Consider the following 20,782-nt stretch of genomic DNA (forward strand, 5'->3'; position numbering starts at 1 on the left):
TGCATTTACATTGTGTGCCACCAGGTCAGATTTGGCGGGAAATGCGGTCTGTATTTTGAGCAACACTAACACTAACAACACCACTAACGCTAACAACACCACTGGTATGAGATAAACATGGCAACAATCATAATTGGGTGTCTATAAACCTCACAAGTTAAACACCACCAGATGACGAGTCATGTGGGTAAGTCAGTGTACCAAGAAACAATCAGTATTTGTTGATCCTCCTGCGCAAACTCTTGTATTGGTCTCAGGGGTGCTTAAATTTGTGGATCCAGATTGTAAATTTACCCTGTCCTTGGAACACAGTGTAATAAAAACTAGTAGCACTCCTGTCATTTAGTGACCCCCTGAGACCCACTTTGGGTCCTGATTCCCAACACAATTTCATAATGGATGACTTAACCTGTCAAAAGCTCAGTCAAGCCAAAGGATTGCACCAGAAGAACTTAAAAATCCTTAGAAGAATGTGGAAAGTGGTTCTGAAGTTGAGTACCCACAATTTCTCACCATTTTCATTTTACAGTGTCTTACAACATTACATTACATATGAGGCTAGGAGCATAAAAATTGACCAAAATACAGGAATGGGTTTATTGGTCATGTAAACCTGAGGGAGGAAGGCTTTTGGAGGCCTTTATGATCATCACAACAATATACTGATAATCCCAGGCTGGGATAGTGGTCAAGACCAGGAGGAAGTGGAGAGCCGAGGAGGCCGTCCAGAGGTCGTCTGCGCCACAGTGTCTTGGTGGGAACGGTGACCTGGGGAAGAGCCGGTCTGGGAACCTTCTCAACCCCCAGGGACGACACTACCAGGAGGAAGGAGAGACGCAGGCTGGTGCAGGAGGAGGTGAGAGCAGCTGTGGAGGAGAAGAGGTCCAGCAGAACAGTGGGGATGAGGCAGGAAGGAGCCTGAGCGAGGTGGGTGCTCCAGGAGAGGAACCCTGGAGCACATCCTGAGCTGCTGTCCGAAAGCTCTTGGAGAGGGCCAGTACTGCTGGCGCCATGATCAGGTGCTGAAGACCGTCACAGAAGTGATCTGCGCAGGAATCAACAGCAGCAAGTGAGTACAGCCCACCACCCAGACGATCGCCTTCATCAGGGCTGGAGAACATCTAGGTTCAAGAGGCAAACCATCGGCAGGGATCATGGCGACTGCGCAGGACTGGCAGCTCACAGCTGACCTGGGGAAACAAGTACAGGTCCTACGGCACATCGTCAAGACTACCTTGAGACCAGACATCCTCCTGGTCTTGGAGCAAACCAAGAACATCATCCTTCTGGAACTGACAGTGCCGTGGGAGGATCGGCTGGAGGACACCTATGAGAGGAAGAGGGCGAAGTACGAAGGACTGGTCAACGACTGTCGATTACAGGGCTAGAAGGCAAGGTGTATGCCTATTGAGATTGGCTGCAGGAGTTTTGCTGGCCAATCCCTCTACAAAGCCTTCAGCGCTCTGGGCATCACTGGAGTGAGGAGGAGGAGAGCCATCTGCAACATCACTGAGGAAGCGGAGAAAGCTTCAACATGGCTTTGGATAAGGAGGGGAGGTCCATGGGGATCTGCAGCATAATGCCTCTTGAACACAAGTCGCGGTCTGATCAACCATGGCTGGGTCACCTGGGCGAGGGTGTCTGATGTGGAAAGACCCGAAACACCCAATGACCCCAGGTTACATAACTGATGATGTGTTCAAGAGCATTGTAAGATGTATTCTTCCAATCTGATAATTCATTTTTTAATGACTTTGGTTTCATTCAGCAACTACTGTAGGCTATTTTAATATGAATATAAATTGAATGTTTAATAATAATTCTGCATTTGCAGATTACTACTCCCCACTACACATGGGATTTCCCCGTTTAACTCACTGATGCATTAACCATTGGCACCATGTCTGCCATCTCCGCCAGCAAATGATCTGCTTTGGATTCATTCCATGCACAAAATCAACTTTTCCTCAAATGTATTCATGCATTATATCTGCAGCAGTCATAACATGATATAAATCAAGTCTACAACTCTAATCTCAAAGTCCCATTTGGTCCTCGACACCCTTATCAAACTTAGAGAGAAGAGTGTCCACAGTGACTTACTAGGGAATCCAGCTGATTGTATTACACACACAGCAGTAACAACCACAAACATCTCTTGGTCTCTCTAGACTGATGTCCTATTTGTCCAGCTCTCTCCAAATAATCTGCATATCTGTTTTTCCTCTAAGCCGTCCCTCCCATGACTCCCTGCTCTTTCTACCTCCTACGTCTTTCTTCTCAATCTTCTTCCCCCGTGGTAACTCTCTCCCATGGATTCAACAGCTCTCTCTCCATCACCTCTCTCTCTCTCTCTCTCTCTCTCCTCACCTCCCCCTTCCGTCTGTTAATTGGATGAGCTGTCACAGTTGTGAGGATGATTAAATTCCAGTCCAGAGTGGCTCTGTGACCACGGATCCCCCTGGCAGAGATAAGTAATGAATATTAGTGTAAAGCCATCCACGATTCCTTCCTCTCTCCACCTGCTCAGAAAGGACCTCTGAGAAGTTTCACAGGACTGCTTTGCTTTCTGTATTATGTCTGATATCCAGAACAACGCTGGTAAAATATATGCAGGTTATGAATCCCACAATTAGGCGTGATGGGAAGTACATAGGCAAAGCGATATTATCATGTTCACAATTTGACCTACATGCTTTTAGCTCCTAAATCTCAGAAAAGATGATGATACAACATACTGAATATCCAGGTCAAGTATATCTAATATAGCTAATCAAAGTAAAGCGTCCTTTTCAAACACTCGTCTGTTGATGTAAATTTGTATTGCATCTTTGATTCATTGAATGGACGGATGAATGACATTTCCCATACAGGAGAAAGACCGTAGTCCACCCTTCCCCAGAGAAAACATTTGCATTTGCCAATAGCACATGGGTAAATAAAAGGAATTTATTGTTAATGGAATAAAAGCACTTGAGCAATCAAGTACTCATTGAGTTGCGTGGACACTGAACTTGGTGTGTCAGTGTATCCCTCTGTTCACTGTGAACACCCTTCTCTTAAACAAACAGCTTTTCTAATGGAAATCAGTGGCACCCTGAGGTCACATGCACCTCCAAGTAGCCCTTCTCCTTTTCAACAACCACGTTTCAGGCTTTGATATGAGAGGAACATACACTATGCATGTTTGTCTACCACTGTTATAAGCATTACATTATAAGCATATGAGGCATCCTGGCCTGAAGCATTTTGTAGGTATATACTGTAGGTCAGATACATCTTAACTTAATCAAACCATAAAGTAATGTATAGGCCTAAATACAGTGAAAGAAATGCATTGCTTCCTCAAGAACATTAATATTAGGGCTAAACCAAATATTTTCAATTGAGTAAGTTTTACACTGTGGGCATAGGGCACTTTAAGATTTTATTTAAGTCAATATAAAAATAGTATAATAACAACGTCAAAGTAATATCAGAAAAAAAAACATTAACAGGCCTCAACTTGGGTTAGGCGTAAAAGCTACGTAAAGCCAAGTGCGTCATCATAGTCTTATGCGACATTCATGTCATATGGCAAAGACTGTAGATATGAGCTTCCCACAACACTGTTCACCTCAGCTTTCAGATGGTAAATACTAGCCTACTTGGAAACTCAGGGTTTGGCAAAGGATCCTGATTTCTCCGACCCACAGACTTCTGACGTCAAGGAAATGTCTGTCGTCAACTGTAGGGAATGATAAATTCATTTCAAATAAAATCAACAAAATGAACGATTTTCACCACATAACTCATATTATGTTAGGACACAACTACTTGCTGGATTTGTGGTTTGTGGTTGGCATTGCAATGTTTAGTTTGTTGTAAAACATGAGCTCAGCTGTACCACTCACTAAGCACCAGTGTGTGAAGTGTGAAGCGGCTGAGACTAATTCTATTATGAACAACTACCGTCTACAGAAAAGTTAATTAACGGCGTTTTGACACCTTCAAAAAAGTCACGTTAACGTTATTCCCACTAGACGTGAACGCAGCATTATAGCCATCAGTTGGAGTTTCCAGGGGTAGCCTATGGAAATTATGGAAACCTTGTAGGCTACCTACTGCAAAAGGTCGTGTGCATTTATGTACGTGGGTGATTTAAAGCAGATAAAGGTAGGCTACCTGACACCTGATGCACGAGTCTAGTATCAATGTTGGGCTCGTTACTACTCGAAAAAGTAATGCATTATTCGTTACTCATAGGTATAGCCTACTCCCTGGGAGCAGTTGCCCTAATTCGTTACATTACTCATTAATTACTTTTGTGTTAGCTAGCTTCACCTCCAAATTGTCGTGTGAATCCTCTCGTATCCTCAAAATATCTAAATATTGTGGATGTCCAGTATTCCTGACACTCTTTGGATCGATTAACCCAAGTCAAAGTTTCTTTGAATAGCCTATAGCCTGCTGCCATTTCTAAACGAAAGTAGCCACTAATTTTCGAAAAGGAATCAGGAGGGATTGGTAGGGTCGTTTTTAGATCATTTAAATTCTTTCTGATAAGGCAAAGTCCCTGCATCTGTTTTCAGTTTCTTGTGACGAAGTGTGAGCAAGACTGATAATATCCGTATTATAATTTGGTCAACTTGATAAATTAGCCAATTAGGCCACCCAAAGTCTGGGGAACAAAATTGTCACTAGCTGAATGCTCCCCTGATTTGATTTTTAGGCTTCCAAATAGGTGTTTTTTGCTTTATCTTAGCTCTCCATTATAATGATAAAAACTAAATCAAATTTAGACTGTCTGTATGGAGAGTGCTCGATTGACGCCCATGATTTACAGTTGGTGATAACAAAGATGGGGATTTTTTTTTTGACTGGCAGCTGTAATATCACTGAAATTGAAGCAGCACGTCGTCACACAACTCGTTACCGGGGAGGAAAGTAATCACAGTACTGTAACGGCGTTACTAAGCAACACTGCTTTGGCTCCTATATAGGAGCGCATGCAGGGCTTTTGGTCACGAAGACCCGAAGAAGTTGAGGCAGAGGCAGAGCGCGCGGAGACCTTTGGACAGGGTGGCGGGGCATTTTTACGCACGCGGCATGGAGTAACATTGAGTTCTAACGAAAGAAGCAGCGCGCGCGCAGAGTATAAGCTCTATCTGCTCGTGCCTCAACCTTTTCCAGTGTTGTTTTTTTGGCAGCTGATAACTGTTGTTTAATTTAAATCTAACGGTAATACAACTGTAAATCTAACGGCTATCTCGTCGGGAAAAACAGGTTTGGCATCATGAAATTACTCCTACTACCGCTTTTAATGGTTTTTCTCGCCGTCGCCCAAGTTTTTTGCGAGGAAATCGGCCCCAAAGAAGAGCTTGACTATTGGACGAGCAGTAGTCAAATGCAGGTACAGTAGGAGTTTTTCTATTCTGGACGAGTTAATTATTTCAAAATGCCACTTATGTCTCACTGAATGGGTTCTAATCTGAAGCAAACAAGTGTGGAGAATAATAACACTCCCCAGGATAGTGATGAAATAATAATAATAATTCAGATAATTTTGTTTCACCAAACTGTGGAATAAGTTTATCACAGTGTCATAAAATTGGTAGGATATAATTATTGTAATTAGGGGTGTCAATTCACTAAACCATAAGGTATGCCAAAATCCCTGCATCATCTCATTTGTCACCAAACTTTATTAACTATTTTCTTGTGGACAAAATGGAGCAATAACTGATGACTGACAAGATATTATTATTGTCAGTGTGATAAATTATTAGACGTAGGGCTTTATCAGCTTAGAGGGAACATTGGTCCTGAATGCTGCCTAGGCCCAGTGTGATTTTTTTAGATGATCCAAATAGATTTCTGGCATTTTGTCTTTGTTCTCCATTATAATGATAAAAAAAAGACAAGTTTAATAATTGGACTCAGCTTGGGCTAACGTATGGAGAGTGCCACACCTCGGCATGCCCATGTCGTTATAGTAGCTGATATGCAATTAAATGAAATTGAAAGTGCTGTGATATAGTATGAGCAGCTGAGTGCAGTGATTACGGTAGCACAGGCTGTCTCCATTCACATGGAATGCACGTCCTGTGTTTGACATTGCGGGTTGGACTCCTGCCAAGCGGCTCTTTTATTCTGCCCATAAACTGCAGGCTGGGACCATTCTCCAGATAAATGACCGTACACGAAAGAGCCGGATAAATCACGCGCAGAGACATTAGCCGCCTCAGGTTCACATCTCAGTCACACTAATGCATTCTCTAGAAATATATCCCGAGACAGAAATAGGAACACTTCGTGAAAGTTCACAATCCACGGATGGCATATGGATTACTGAGGGGTGTGTGTGTGTGTGTGTGTGTGTGTGTGTGCGTGTGTGTGTGTGTGGTGGGGGGAGAGGAGAGGGGGGTTTAATAATATTTTTCAAGCGAATGAGACACTTTTACGCACGGGTTGTAGAAGCAGCATGGGTGTGAACTGGGTATGGCGAGGTGTGGCACTGTAGAGTCCAAATTTGATCTTGCAGTTTTTATCACTGTAATGGAGAGTAAAGATCAAGCAAAAAAATAAACAAAACAGAAAAATACTAGAAAAAAAAAAGCATTCAGGACCAACGTTCCCTCTAAGCTGATAGTTTGGTGATCTACAGCTAATAATTTATCAAATTGTCAAATTGACATTGGAAGTTTTGGAGGCAAACGATGTCTGACGCGCGGACTTTGCCTTTATGCCATATCGCCCCAGTGTTAGCCTAACATGAATTGGGTTTCTCCCCCAGGACGGATGGCTTAATTCCAACGACCCGTTCAGAGAAATCCTCCTGAGGATGACGAGGAAGCCGCGGCCGCATCAGTTCATCGGGCTGATGGGGAAGCGCTCCATGGGTAAGAGCTCGTCTCTCTCGCCCCAGGCTTCATCTAGCTTCATGTGATATACTGTCTTTCCTTCTGTCTGTGGAGTTGTACTCTCAGTTTTTGCACTGAAAAGTCTCTTCTCACTCCCCCCCCACACACAGCAAACGCACAGATCACCCGCAAAAGTAAGTGCCACAGTCATTTTCTTTCATTGTTCATTAACTTTCCTGCGTTTTGCTCCTCTAATTCAAAAGGCACAAAGTAGGGGGAATTCCCCAGAAAGTCAGTGCACCTAATAGCACTTTCCACCAATACTTCCAAAATCAGCATTAAATGTATGGGGACAAAGTAGAGAAATAACTGATGACTGGTAAAATATTATCATTTGGTCAATGTGACAATTTATTAGATCAGACTATCAGCTCAGAGGAAACACTGGTCCTGAAACTCCGTGATGGGATTTTGATTTTGAGATGAATTCTAAATACATTTCAGCAATTTTTACTTGCTCTTTATTATAATGATAAAAACTACAAGATCAAATTGCAGGCTACTGTGTGCTGTTCTGCAGATAAGAGCTCATTCACACTAAGAGTGGATTGGGCAGTCAGATGGTTTCAGATAGTACCAAAAAGTCAGCATCACTGCCACGGAAGAGAGCAAATCCCTCTCACATGTTGCCCACAATATTATTCATTGAGCTGAACATTCATATTTGTGTCAGTTGTTAAGAAAAAACGTGGTAAATAGGAGGGGGGGCATGCATCTTCATAGGTTTTAATGAATTCACAACCCCCGCAGCGTATTGTGTGTTTGAGGGACTGTAGATGTTATTGTCGCTTTGCTTTGCTTTGAAGACTAGGCCACTTTAATTTGTTAGTAACGGTCAGCGAGGAAGGTGGTCCGGAGGAGAAGTCTGTGTGTGAGAGAGAGGGAAGAGATAAGAGAGAGAGAGAGCGTGAAAGAAATGAGGAGGAGGGGATTTTCCCTTTCTCCGTCAATGGCATTTTCGAAATTACTCTCCCACTCAATGGTTCAGCGCAGTGCAGCGTAAGGAAGTATACATCTGGTTTATTCCTTTTATGCAGGCATGACTGTAAATCACTCATCATTAGGGGTGGGGGAGAGTGCTACGATCAATGCCCCAAGGACATCTGGGAGTTATATTGGATTGTTTACGCTTCTGATGGAGAGATGGAGCTAAACATCTCAGCCTTCACTCATAACAGGACTGCCTTCTGCGCACTTTTATACAATTTCTTGCACAAAATATGAAGGGCAAATCAAAATAGGCATCCTCATGGGACAAGGCAAAAGAATATTTATTTCCCTTTCCAGTGACAAGGGCAAATTTCATGTGCTTAGTTTACTCCCGTCAACCTAATCTAAATATTGGAGTTTGTAGTTTATTGATATTCCCTGGGGTCTCACTGCAGTTTTGTAACGCCCTGCTCCAACCCCCCCCACCAAGACCATATTACAGTCCATTACTGTGATTGACAGGGGCGCCAGTCAGTCTGTGATGCAACTGTCCCTCAGGTTGTCTCATGTGTACAATGTGCATCCTCACATTGATAAAAACAATTTCCAACCACGTCACCTAAAATACTGCGACCGTCACCCCTCAGTAGTGCAAGGACTCTTTTGGGTTTACACCACTACAAACTTGACAAGGACCAGGGACTCAACTAGTGTTGGTTCACACCAGCCTGGCTTGGCTTTTACAGAGCTGAAATCAAAGTGTTTTTGGGAAGCCCAGCCATCATCTGTTGCAATTAGGTATATGCCACTTCTGTCTTTACCATTTATTGTTGTTATACATTGGTTATTAGTGAACTGGTTAAAATCACAATCACAATATCTTCTCTTTTAAGGGCATAAAATCAACTCCTTTGTTGGACTGATGGGGAAAAGAAGCCAAGAGGAGCCAGGTAATTTACTTCCTCCTTGAGCAAAGTCCTTACACTGTGAAAATGTGTGATTTTTTTTACCATATTCAGAAATTAATGAAAGAAAGGTCTAGAGATAGCAAACCATGTAGTAGTGAAAAAAGGTCACTCTTTGATTAATGAGCTTTCTCCCTAATTGCAGATTCCTACGAGTGGAGCACATTACAGACGTACGACAAGCGCCGCTAAACGGTCATCTTCTCACCTGCCTGCTTCTCATCTAGCCATTCCTCATACATGGGAGGGGTACCTGATGCTGGTTTTGTTTTCTCAAACTTATGTATAGCTGTTAGTCTAATAAAAAAATTATTCTGTTTCCACATTGTAGTGATGTAGCAGTGCTGTACCTGTGCCAATTTGATTTGTCCCAGCAGAAGGGGAAAGGGGCGAGAGTGGAAAGTGATATCAACCCCTCGCAGAAACATGTTATTTGATATGTGTGACTATTTTAGAACCATTTGCCATGCCACAAAGAAACTCCTGTTGTCGTGGACCATCAAAGCAAGGCTATACCCCAGGGTATGCGGAAAATTGCACTGCCAATTTCACTGTATAGTGCCTCATAACTGTTTAATCGCAACTGATTGTTCTGCAAATACAACCTCTGAGACAGATCTACTGTACTGACAGGACATGTTCTCATTTTGGTTTTCAAATGACTTTAGAAATGCTGTCATGTTTTCAAACTAGACATATGGTGTGATATGACAGAGTCTGAGTGTGAAAGTGGCTTGAAATATATTAAAACTATTTTCTTTATTAGTTAAACTTCAGTTTTTTATTATCACCCATGCCGGTTGTGGTGAATTCCTTTTATGTGAAACGGGTCTCCAATAATGTTCAGTGCATCTGCAGAAAAGCGGAGCACTCTAGTGGACCACAAAGGTACTACATCACCCACACAAATCACAGACGGCACAATTCAGATTATGTCAACCACTTTGATTCATTAGTTTAGCAGCAATTAGTATGAAATAGCTACAGACAAGTCTATAACCTTCACCCAGAGATGTTGACTTGTACTTTGAAATAAAGTCATCAACAGTAAGAACTCTATGCACGTTGATGTAGAGTTAGATCTGGTTCATATCTCATTACTTGCACACATGACATCACATATCACTAACGCACACACACAGATGTGTAACAGCTGTTCTGTTTGCATAGTCAGTCCTAGTCCAAAACAAAATTTCCAGTGTAAAACAACAACAGAAAGTAGAAATAATACAGATGACATTATCCAGCTTGATAGAGGTCACCAAAGGTCAGACAATTGCAGGGACAGTGTTCATATTGTATGACTCACCCCTACCTATGAGAAACTGCAAAGCTGTCTTTCACTTAAAATGCATAATGTATTAGTCAAGCAGCTGGAGCATCAGTCCATTAGCATAAGCAGCTCTAAATAATCAATTAAAGGCTATGTTAATCCCACATACAAATATATATGAGAAAAATAAGATCCCTTTATCGAATACTGTTATATAAAATAATAGGCATCTACAGCAGAAAGACAGGTCTATGATCAAATTAATATGAAGTGATTGTATGAAACTGTTAAAATGCACCTTGTATCATGTCTGGGGTAGGGGCTTTATGAGGCTGTCTAAGAGGGCAAGGCTGCTAAACTTGTTTAAATTGATCTGGGTTCAGTTCAATTAGGGTGTAAAGACTGCAACTCTCCGTATAGATTCATCTATCATCAGGTAATAACGTCAGAACACACTAGACCCAGAAGCTAAGTATCCCTACATCAGTGAAATTCATAAAGCTTATCATTGTAAAAATCTGTGGTACTGATGATGACTAGGGTTAGACCGATGTGGTTGTTTATAAGGTCGATATTTTTGGATTCTAGCTGCTGATAGCTGACCTTCAATATCTTTCAATTTTACCATTTCCTTTTCAGGGTGGAAAAGCCTCTGATGACAGCATGTAGACCATCATCAGACATGAAAATTTTCCATTGAAAGCCAGACTAATGAAATTGTAAAATCCTCCCACACCATGCTGGAATGATTTCTCTGGTCAGACATCTGATATAAAATAATAATAAAAACATAATCAATAGCTGTGGTTAGGGGGGAACCTGCATCATCTCAGAGGTGGACAACATTTTTGGCTGATATCTGATTTTAAATAAAAAGCAAATATCAGCCTGATACATCAGTCTAACCCTAATAATGACACTGGTATATGATGGCCTTTTTAGGACATCAGCACCACTTTTACCAATCTTAGGTGTACTATATCAGAATTGGCTGTACTTTAGTCAGTCTTAGCTGTACTTTGTCAGACTTGGATGGAGTTTGTGAGACTCTGTAAATGACTCCAGCACTGCCCCCCAGAGCTTTCAAGCTAGGCTGATTCATGTAGCCACAGTACAAGCCTGTGTAACTGAATAATAACCACCGAATCCTAGGCTTTTACATGGTGCAACGTGAATGCAACTTTAGCTCCATGCAACTTAGTTGTGTTGGAGTTCTGCAGTAGAACCATCCAATGAAAATCAAGAATTTGGTTTGTATCATCATTTGGAATGTTCAGGATGAGTTTGGTAACATAGAACTTGTTGCATAAAAGTTGCATTGTGTAGAGCCAGCTGTAGCTGTGTTAGCTGTTAGCATAGAAATAGTTAGAGCACAAGTTTGAAAACTATAATTAGCAAGCTAACAAAATGCTAACATTAACTTGGTTAACATCTGTCCGTTGATGAAAAACAAACAAGCTTGTAGCATTAAGAGCCAATTAACCTGAACCTCCATCTACAACACACCACACCACCTTTGTTGGCTTTCAGAACTAAACTACCTTGGAGGACAACATAAGCATTAGTATTAAGCTAACAGCTAACTAGTATTAAGCTAATAGCCAAGTTACTGTCATTTAAGTCTGACAAAGTACAGTTTAATCAAATGAACTCCCTCAAAGTCTGACAAATTACAGCAAAGTCTGACAAACTCCAAATCCAAGTCTGACAAAGTACAGCTAAGACGGACAAAAGTACAGTTAAAGACTGACAAAAGTACAGCTAAGCCTGAAAGTACATCTAAGAGAGATACAGATGGCTGAGGATGTCCTAAGAAGGCCACCATACTGGTGATTGACAGCAGGCACAGGCACACAGGCAGCCAACTCCTAACGGTTGCTCCAGTGAATTACTGGTCCTTGTCAGGTTTGTAGATAGACAAGGTTCGAGCCGACGGGTCGGTGGCGCTGATCCAGCGTGGCATCCAGTAGTGGGAGAGCCACTCCCCCCGGCCTGGGAAGTGCTTCTCAAACACCTGCCTGAAGTAGTAGGCCTCTTTGGTTGATGGAGGGAGGTGAGGGAACGTCTTGTGGGATTTATCCAGCTGGAGGTCATTCACCTAAGAGAAGATAAAGGGCAGGTCATATGTTATGTGTGTCTGTGTGTGCAAACTAGGGTTAGATTTATCATTTTTCCTATGTATTGGGACGATATTCTCATGTTATATTATGTTTACAGTATGTAACCCTGACCGTAACCCTTTCATATCAGATGTCTGACCAGAGAAATCATTCCGGTGTGGTGTGGGAGGATTTTTCTCAACAGTCTGTAAAACTGCAATGAAACTTGCCTCACCCGGCCTCACATAGATCACATAGGATACTTTTTCGAACCTGCGCTTTTTTATGCCCTTGGGTTTAACATATTGCCAGATTAACATTTTCAAGTGTGCATTCCTGGGGGCGAGGCCAGAACGGCCCAGCCATCACTGGGGACACCTTGTCTTGTTTTTCAGTTATTTTCAATGGTTTGGTCGCGGCTCGTGTTTTGGATGTGACTTGTTTTGGGGGGCTCCCCTAAGTGCTCCAAGTTGAACATGTCTCAAGCTGCGACATGCATTAAGCCCTCTAAACAGTCACTATCTAAGCAGATCTCTTGGACGAGACGATGAAATTCTCAATGCTCTGTTCTCCATAGGAAGACATCATGTACCCACATCCTCCATTTCAGAATGGACTCCTCATCCTCTCCTTCAAGAGCAAGCAGAGCAACAGCTAACTTTCTCTTGTCCATTTTTCAGTAGGGCCCGAATGCCAATTTACAGGCTTCGAATGCCAATTTACAGGCTTCGAATACTCATTATTGTGATTCCCAAACGAACACTCGAATATTCGTTCTCAATAATAATAACCTAAATTTAGGTTTGAATGTCAACCCAACAAACAGCCCTAATTTTCAACACTAACGCTACTTACTATATCAGTCGAACCCTACTACATACCTCAGACTCCAGGTGCTCCTGCAGGCTGGTATACCAGGACTTCTTTACTGACATCAGGCCATCACTGAAAGCTTCTTTCCGCCTCCAGAGGATCTCATCAGGGATCAGGTTCAGACCTTTGAAGGAGTCCCTCAGAAGATGCTTCTCCACTCCATGCTGGTTACACAGGACATATAACACTATTACAAAACAACATTCATTTCACTTCTAGAGCTACGGCACCAAAGTGCAGTTCCATGCTAAGGACAGAGTTGGAAGTAGCTTAACTTTTGGGCACAACTAACCTTAGGAATCCTCATCTCCTCAGGCAAGGAAAGGTAGTATGCTGTGAATCTGTGGTCCAGGAAAGGCACTCTGAGCTCCAGACTAAAAGAAAAGAAAAAAGTTACTTCAGATAATAACTTGAGATGAATAAAAAAAATAAAACAATATGCACAATTTATCATGTCATCACTGTAACCACTGCAATTTGATTTAATAATAAATTGATTTTAATAATGATTTCCATACCAACTTTCAGAGAGCCTCACTTGTGTACGGCACAATACTTACAGGTTAACCACACTATATCCCCAAAAATAATGCTTTTTGAAAGAACATTACATCAGCATTGTTTGGAAGAATAAATAATTAACCCCGGCAGATCAGCTATTTAGGCTATGATTTTATTGGTTGTATACTGAAAGTACCACAACAACCAAGTAGGGTTATTTTGTTATTCTGTCTTACTACAGCATGTACAGAACTGCTTGTCCACCAGGCCAGCTGAGAGTATACAATTACAGGATGTTCTGAATTTGCTATGGCTAATTCCGATGACACTCAATTATGTCCTGGTTGTCCATTGCCTGATTCTATAACCTGTTTTCTCTTTCTGTTATCATAGAACCATATAATACCGCTTTCATCTTGGGTCCCTGGATTCGTCCTTGGATTACCTTCAATCTATTATCAGTTGTGTACTATAGATTTGTCAGTGTCAGTGTTCACTGCTGTGAACTCAATTTCATATTCAACTAAAGAAAATTCATAACCGCATCTTCTACCCCTTTCCTTACTGAGACCCACAAGGGATGTGACTGTTTATGACATACTGTACACGTAGATAAACTAACCACAGATATGTAAAGGTTGATCGTATAGCAGTACCAAGCAGATATCAAAATAAATACTAATATTTGCAGAAAAAGGAGTGCACATTCTTTTAAAGATTGGGTCATATGATTGCTTTATAATGACGGGCCATGGAGTTCATAAGAAAGTTTAGCAGTTGGTGGACTTGAGAAAATCAGCTTGTGGTTTAGAGTGACACCTAGTGGAATGAAATGGATGGATGGCTGGGTGAAGGCTGGCTGGCTGGATAACTTTTCCTCTAAAATTTCATATACAGCGACTCTAAAATTTATTCACACCCTTGACTTTTTGCACAGTTTTGTTGTGCTACAAAATTAGCTCAATTTTCATTTATTTGGGACTACAATTTTTCCATCACTACAAAAAATTTACAGAGGGAGCACTTTTCAGTGGGTCCAATTTATTCATTGAATTACAGAGTAAAAGTAGAGGGAAAGTGCACTAAAGGAAAGTGCACCCTCTGTACTTAAATATAGTGATGGCATGATAGTTTATTTTTCCATTGAAATCACAGGAACTGGAATCAAATGTATTAACTCCATTAAACAGGTATTTCACAGTGTGCTCCAGCATTCTGAAGCAGAAAATACACTACAAACTAAAATCACATACAGGACCTGGTATAAGACTTTCCAGTACTACCAATAATATGTTTTTTCTGTACGTTCACACAAATTTCTGAACTTTCCCAATATCAAATTATTCCATTTTGAACTAATTTGTCGCACAATAAAACGTTTTGATTAATTTGTTGCCGAATTATGGTTCTAGTAGAGGTTGCAGTGCTAGAAATGTTTTTCTTTGGATATTTTATCATAGTAAAGTTACAGTTAAACATTAGGACCATAAATCTTTAGAATGGAAGCAGGCTAAATTATACTGTTTAATTTCATATATTCCCTAGCGCTGGTGATGGCGGCGCAGCATTGCTGAATGAATAGAGGAAACACTGGATGAGGTGAATGGCCTTACCCATGTGCAGCAGTGGTGCGATCGGCACGGAGAGCGTCAAACAAGTAGAGTTCCTTCATTAGCCGAACACTGTCCTCTGCAGCCACCTTGGGACTTGGAGCCTGGATGAAGAACACAGCTCTGTTAGCAACACAACATCAGTGATACTTGGATTTCATCATCATTTTCACTGAGAGGTGACAGTGACTAGGATCAGGCCGATATATCAGTTTGTCGAGATATTGGACCAATATTGGCTTTTAATTAAAAATCAGATATAGGCCGGTCAGTGTTGTTCACCTCCGATATGATGGAGGGTCCTACCTGACGCAGTTAGTCCAAGTCTATATATCGGTCTAACCCTTATTCTAATGTGACATTTTTATCACATTCTACCTGACTATGCATAAATATGTTTTTATTATTATTTTTATTTCAGATTTCTGACCAGAGAAATCATTCCAGTGTGGTGTGGGAGGATTTTATTCTACAGTCTGTAAAACCTGCAGTGAAACCTGCCTCACCCTACCTAACCCACCTAAAAGAATTTCATTAGTCTGGCTTTCAATGGAGAGTTTTAGTGTCCCATGATGGTCTAAATGCTGTGTCTGAGGCTTCCATCCTGCAAATAATAAAATTCAAGGGGAAACACTGAATGTTTTCTATTTTCTTAGAACTGGCATCAAAATGGTCAAATTTAAACATATTGAATATTGACACAAAATATTGGCCATTGAAAGCTTCAGTAGAACAAATATCAGTATCAGTCGAACCCTAGTTTGTATGTGTCAGTAATTGTCATTGGCGGAACCCTAACAGTGACTCCTCTAGAGGACTTGCCTTGTGGAAGTAGATGTATCCCTGGGTTAGCTCATCTGAGCCCTCTCCAGAGAAGATCACCACACTGTCCGTCTTCTCCCGGATGTACTTGGAAACCAAGTACATGGCTACAGTGGAAGAAACGAATATAGGATCAGGAAAGAAAAAGGCAGTAAATAAGTCCTGCTAAATAAAACACGCAGCGATGCTTTTCCTCTGTTGCTCAAACCAAACCTCTGCACTCTCAGCTCAATCAACTGAGGTGTTAAAAATGGCCCTCAGTACTGTGAAAACTGTTTTACAGTAGCACAGTCATTGTTATCTTACAATATTAGGATTCATGTTGGTTATGTGAATTTTTGATTCTGGATAGCATAGGCTTTACTGAATTTTACCGCAGGTTTTAATATCTAACTCATGAGAGGGCCAAAGGTTGTGACTGTATGGCCAACTGACTTCTATGGTCTATTGGTTGTACATTCCGCTAATCTCTGTGGATTCCATTGTAATTCACACGAGTCAATCAGGAGGAAAAGGAATGCAGCAGTGCAGCATGCCCAAGCAAATTACTGCCAGATCAGTGAGCCTATCGATCAGCTCAAACCTTCCCTGGATGAACAAAAGACCTTGTACTGTACTCACACTCAACCTTGAGCATTGTCACTTTTTCTGTACATATTGCACCTCCATCTGGAGCTTTTTAATAAGGTGAACAGGTAGCGATGCACATAATCAAAATCTGCACATACTGTACATATGTTATTTGCAAATTGAATGTATTTATATTAGTCATTTGTTTTCATATTCTTCTAACTTCTTATAATTTGCATGAATGTTGATATTTTTATTTTTCACTTATTTCATACTGCATATATTTGTCTCAGTATGTTCCATTGCTGGTATTTTGCACACCCTCATAATGCTGTATTTTTGTTTTATTTTTTTAAGTACTTTTCATTTACGCATTTCTGAAACTCAACACATTCTAATTGCCAGATGCGTTATTTGCCATATTATTATACACTATTTTCTTTGCTGTATCCAATTATTTGCTGCTTCAACATTCCAATTTTCTGGCAGAGATCATTAGTGTCATCTTTAGTCTTTTAGAAGGCTGTGCTCATTACTTAGCATGCTGTAGGGCAGGCTGTCTGCAAGCTAGCTACTAGTGCTGCAGAGAAGGCTCAGTGCATCAGTTTGCTACCTTGCAGACAGCTAGTATTGTTTAATGGGGCAATAAGTAAGATTTTTTACTGCTCCATAACACTAAATGGCCATAACGTATCAGTGGGGGTTTGATATGGTTGTTGACCAATACCATTGAGTCAGTGATTACTTTGCCAGGTGCTGAGATTTCTGGCCTCCAAAACTCACTGTCCGGCCCGTACCACCTACTCCCCACCCATTCCTTTCTTCACACATTTTCAACTGCTCAACGATGGAGGGCGGTGCTACGAGTGAATGAACGGCATTTCAGCTATGAAGGTTAAGGCAAAAAAACAAATGGCAAAGCAGTATCACTACAATATTTTGATATATTACCTCTTCACTCGACATTTCTGCCGGATCTCTGCTTTAATATTAGCCTGTTTACTGCTTACATTGTCAATTACAGGCCAACGTCACAGGATGAGGGCTGTGCTAGAGACTTGTGTATTAGGAGATAAGTTCTATCGATGTTGAAATTTCTACTAGTTGCCAATAGAAGTCAATAAAGGTAGAATATCTAGTAACAGCTAGCAACCAATAGGCCACGTTTGCATGTTTTCAACTTTATCTTATGTTGATATGATGTTCCCAACAAAAGTTATTCACCAACATAAAACAAATGACGAGATTTGTGGGTATCTATCAACATGAAAAAAGTTAGCTACCATTCAAATGTGAAAAATCTTTCACAAAGGGGGGTGAATGACATTATTGGCTGAGGAGATGAGCAAGGTGTCACATGGCTTGTGGTTGGCTAAGTGAAGAGTGGGGCAGGACCACCTTCTTTTAGACTGTGGGGAACAATGTTAATGTGTTGACTCCCAAAGTATTTGGTGACAAATCAGTACAGCCGATGCCGAATTGCACAATTTGCTTGTCTAATCTAAACAGCTCTGATGATCATGGCCCTTGTAGCAAAATTACAACATTCTGCAAATGCTTTAAAGAGTCACAAAAGGAATTTTTGATTCTAGCTTATAGTGTCAAACATTTACAAATTGCTGTTTACAAGTACAAAATACACCATGAGTTTGCAAATTGCATCACACACACGCATTTTTCAGATTGGAGTACACATTTGCACAGTTGCACAGTTTGGAAGTCATGTTACAACTTCACATATCTTATTATAAGTAAAACTCATTTCTGTGGTCTCTTATTCCAATAGCTTCTATTTCTATGCTTTACTCCTGACTCACCAACGGAGGCTCGTATAGTGGTAATGTCGTAGGTCTCCAGGTGGCAGATGACTTCCTCCACGGCTCGGATGCCTTCCTCGGCGGTGAAGTTTACCTCATGGTGTTCGCTGCCAATGTAAGCCGCCACCTGGCAAACACAAAAAAACTGACTGAAAACACACACAATACCTTATTATTTCCCAGGAACCAACCACAACCGCTTCATGATTGATTATTGGCTGATAGGGTACACACCCAAAGGGGACCTTGATACACCAACGTTGTATAACACATAGAAAATATAGGGGAACTTAACAAAGGGCTAAAACAGATACACAATATGGCCGCCATCAACCAATGAACTTGACGAAAGGCGTGGCCTAACACAAAATTGTGTTATTGATTGTTTGTCCAATCATCATAAAACTTGTCACAAATGTTGAGCAGGGTTCATGAAGCATCTATGTAGCAGCATTTTAAAATCAACCTATAGGGGGCGCCACAATGCCAAAAATGTATAGTTCAAAATTTGAATGTACCAGATAATATATTGGATACATATGCTCCAGGGCCAAGTTAAAGCCATAATATGAAGTTTGGTTGTTATTGGCCAAAGTGGGTGTGGCCTATGACATGATAGATGCATATGGCTTATAACTCAAAGTGGGTTCAAACAAGTCAAATTTTATGCAAATCCATCAAAGCTGGGGCAAATGTTGCCGCTTTGAATCAGCAAAGTTGACACTTTTCACACCAATATTGATACAAAATAGGGTAATTCATTTTCTTAACCTACATTTCATTCTATTTAGTGTTTAATAAAAACAATTGCTTTGTGAAAACCAGAAATAGTATGTAACTACTAGCTACCAGCTAAATAACATTAACTAATGTGAAATCAGATGTGTTAGCAACAAGACAATAAAACAAGACTAGATGCTGTGGTTAACTAATTAACAAGATGACATTATCTCAACACAAAATCAATCAGATCAATCGGTGGTGAAACGTCTCCAGCCAAAAACAGCAATGAAATTAACCATGTCTCTACTGTTGAGGCAATCAGGTTGTAAGTTTAGAAATGCAATCAGCACTTAGCCATTGTTGCCAAGACCTGTGGATCCTCAACATGGCTGCCAGAGGGTGTGTAACATCACCTGAAAGCCTATTGAAGGAATTTACCTTGCGAGCAGCGATGATGTCCGGGCTGTCCTCTGCCCCAATTGAAAATGTCTGGATAGGGTACTGCAGCTTCTCCTCCTTGGCCAGTTTCACCAGTGTAGCAGCAACCAAGCTGGAGTCCAGACCACCTGGTAAATATACAACATGAATGAGGATCATTGACACAAACTACATGCTTTCAATAGAATAAATAAACACTGTTTTATAGGCATTGTTATAGGCTAATACTAGGCGGCATAAATGACTGTAAATTGAGTAGTACTTGGATTGGTACCAGCCAATCTACTTTATAAAGTACTCTGTACTCTTATTTGTTCTAACACTGATATCAGTGTACTTTTAATAAATATGTACCTGACAGAAGACAACCAATTCTCCTGTGGGCCATAAGGCGTTTCCTTACAGCATTCTCGAACAGGGTTCTGATGTTGCTTTTCACTGTTTCTTCATCAAAACCTAAGGTGGAGACATCAAATTTCAGTCAATGCGTACCAATCGCTAGCCAATTAACCAAATAAAATGTGTAATTAACAGACTACTTCTGTACCTGAAGGGAGTCTCTCAACAGGGTCGTACATGGCATGAGAAGGCTCTTTTGTGCAGCAGTGGAACTGATCCATTTGAATAGACTCCACTTTACCATTCTGCTTCAAATTAAAGGCCTCAAAGTGCCCAGGGAGAAAGGGAACGATGCTGGCAGGGGTGGACATGGAGTGGGTAAGGTCAGTAAGGCCTGTGAACAGAATAACAATATCTTAACTAACTGAATACCAAAAGGCATATAACATTTCTCACCCCGAAAGTGTACAAAAGACCCTGTTTCTTGGGGGCGTAATAAACTACCCCATTACCTTTGGCTTCTGAGCAGACTGCAAGGAATCCATCGTCCGTAAGGAGTTTGAACAAAGGCCGGACACCATACGTATCCCTTCCCAGAAACACTTTTCTGTTGGCAGTGTCCAGCAGGACAAAGGCAAAGACGCCATCCAGGAGAGAGGCCATCTTCTGGATGCCAAAACGGTCATACAGATGGAGCAAAATCTCGCCATCCACTTTGGTCTGGTAATCAAACTGAAACTGCATCTTCAGCTGAGAAATTGAGAAGTTGCAGAGCCATGATTATTTTATGAGGTTTAAGTTGGATTTTTTTTTATGTAAAAAGTTAATATCTCCCTCATTAACAAAACAAAAATGATGTGGACATGGGTATGACAAGGTGTAAACACTCTCCGTACCTTAGCCTCAGTGAGACCAAAATT

The 20,782-nt window shown here is 41.1% G+C and overlaps 2 protein-coding genes across 3 annotated transcripts in view; one reads left to right on the top strand and one right to left on the bottom strand.

Annotated features, from left to right (window-relative positions):
- asns (asparagine synthetase) overlaps nt 1-20,782 on the bottom strand; it is a 35,406-nt gene that overhangs the window by 11,923 nt on the left and 2,701 nt on the right. Inside the window, exons 3-12 of one of the 2 annotated variants that reach the window (XR_013507480.1) lie at nt 20,375-20,612; nt 20,071-20,256; nt 19,878-19,979; nt 19,524-19,651; nt 18,363-18,489; nt 15,976-16,082; nt 15,157-15,257; nt 13,335-13,416; nt 13,051-13,206; nt 10,731-12,168 (exon numbers count right to left, since the gene is read on the bottom strand). Coding sequence is in view for 1 of the 2 variants with exons in the window: in XM_071914979.2 (XP_071771080.1) it covers nt 11,959-12,168; nt 13,051-13,206; nt 13,335-13,416; nt 15,157-15,257; nt 15,976-16,082; nt 18,363-18,489; nt 19,524-19,651; nt 19,878-19,979; nt 20,071-20,256; nt 20,375-20,612 (1,437 nt within the window). In the remaining variant the exon portion in view is untranslated. Of the gene's footprint in view, nt 1-9,537; nt 12,169-13,050; nt 13,207-13,334; nt 13,417-15,156; nt 15,258-15,975; nt 16,083-18,362; nt 18,490-19,523; nt 19,652-19,877; nt 19,980-20,070; nt 20,257-20,374; nt 20,613-20,782 lie in introns of those variants that run through there. The other variant, XM_071914979.2, reaches the window with a different exon arrangement.
- On the top strand, nt 5,028-9,386 carry tac1 (tachykinin precursor 1). Its single transcript, XM_071914978.2, has 5 exons — nt 5,028-5,392; nt 6,776-6,881; nt 7,013-7,036; nt 8,726-8,782; nt 8,943-9,386. The coding sequence occupies exons 1-5, from the start codon at nt 5,276-5,278 to the stop codon at nt 8,987-8,989; spliced, it is 351 nt and encodes a 116-aa protein (XP_071771079.1). The 5' UTR covers nt 5,028-5,275; the 3' UTR covers nt 8,990-9,386.

Source organism: Centroberyx gerrardi, chromosome 19 (assembly GCF_048128805.1).
Source record: "Centroberyx gerrardi isolate f3 chromosome 19, fCenGer3.hap1.cur.20231027, whole genome shotgun sequence".
Classification (NCBI taxonomy): Eukaryota; Metazoa; Chordata; class Actinopteri; order Beryciformes; family Berycidae; genus Centroberyx; species Centroberyx gerrardi.

Bases quoted from the DNA above. Each gene is read 5' to 3' on its own strand.
- tac1 (XM_071914978.2), top strand. From the start codon at position 5,276: ATGAAATTACTCCTACTACCGCTTTTAATGGTTTTTCTCGCCGTCGCC. The intron at 5,393-6,775 runs GTACAGTAGGAG...TTTCTCCCCCAG, and splicing joins CGAGCAGTAGTCAAATGCAG to GACGGATGGCTTAATTCCAA. The intron at 8,783-8,942 runs GTAATTTACTTC...CCCTAATTGCAG, and splicing joins AAGAAGCCAAGAGGAGCCAG to ATTCCTACGAGTGGAGCACA.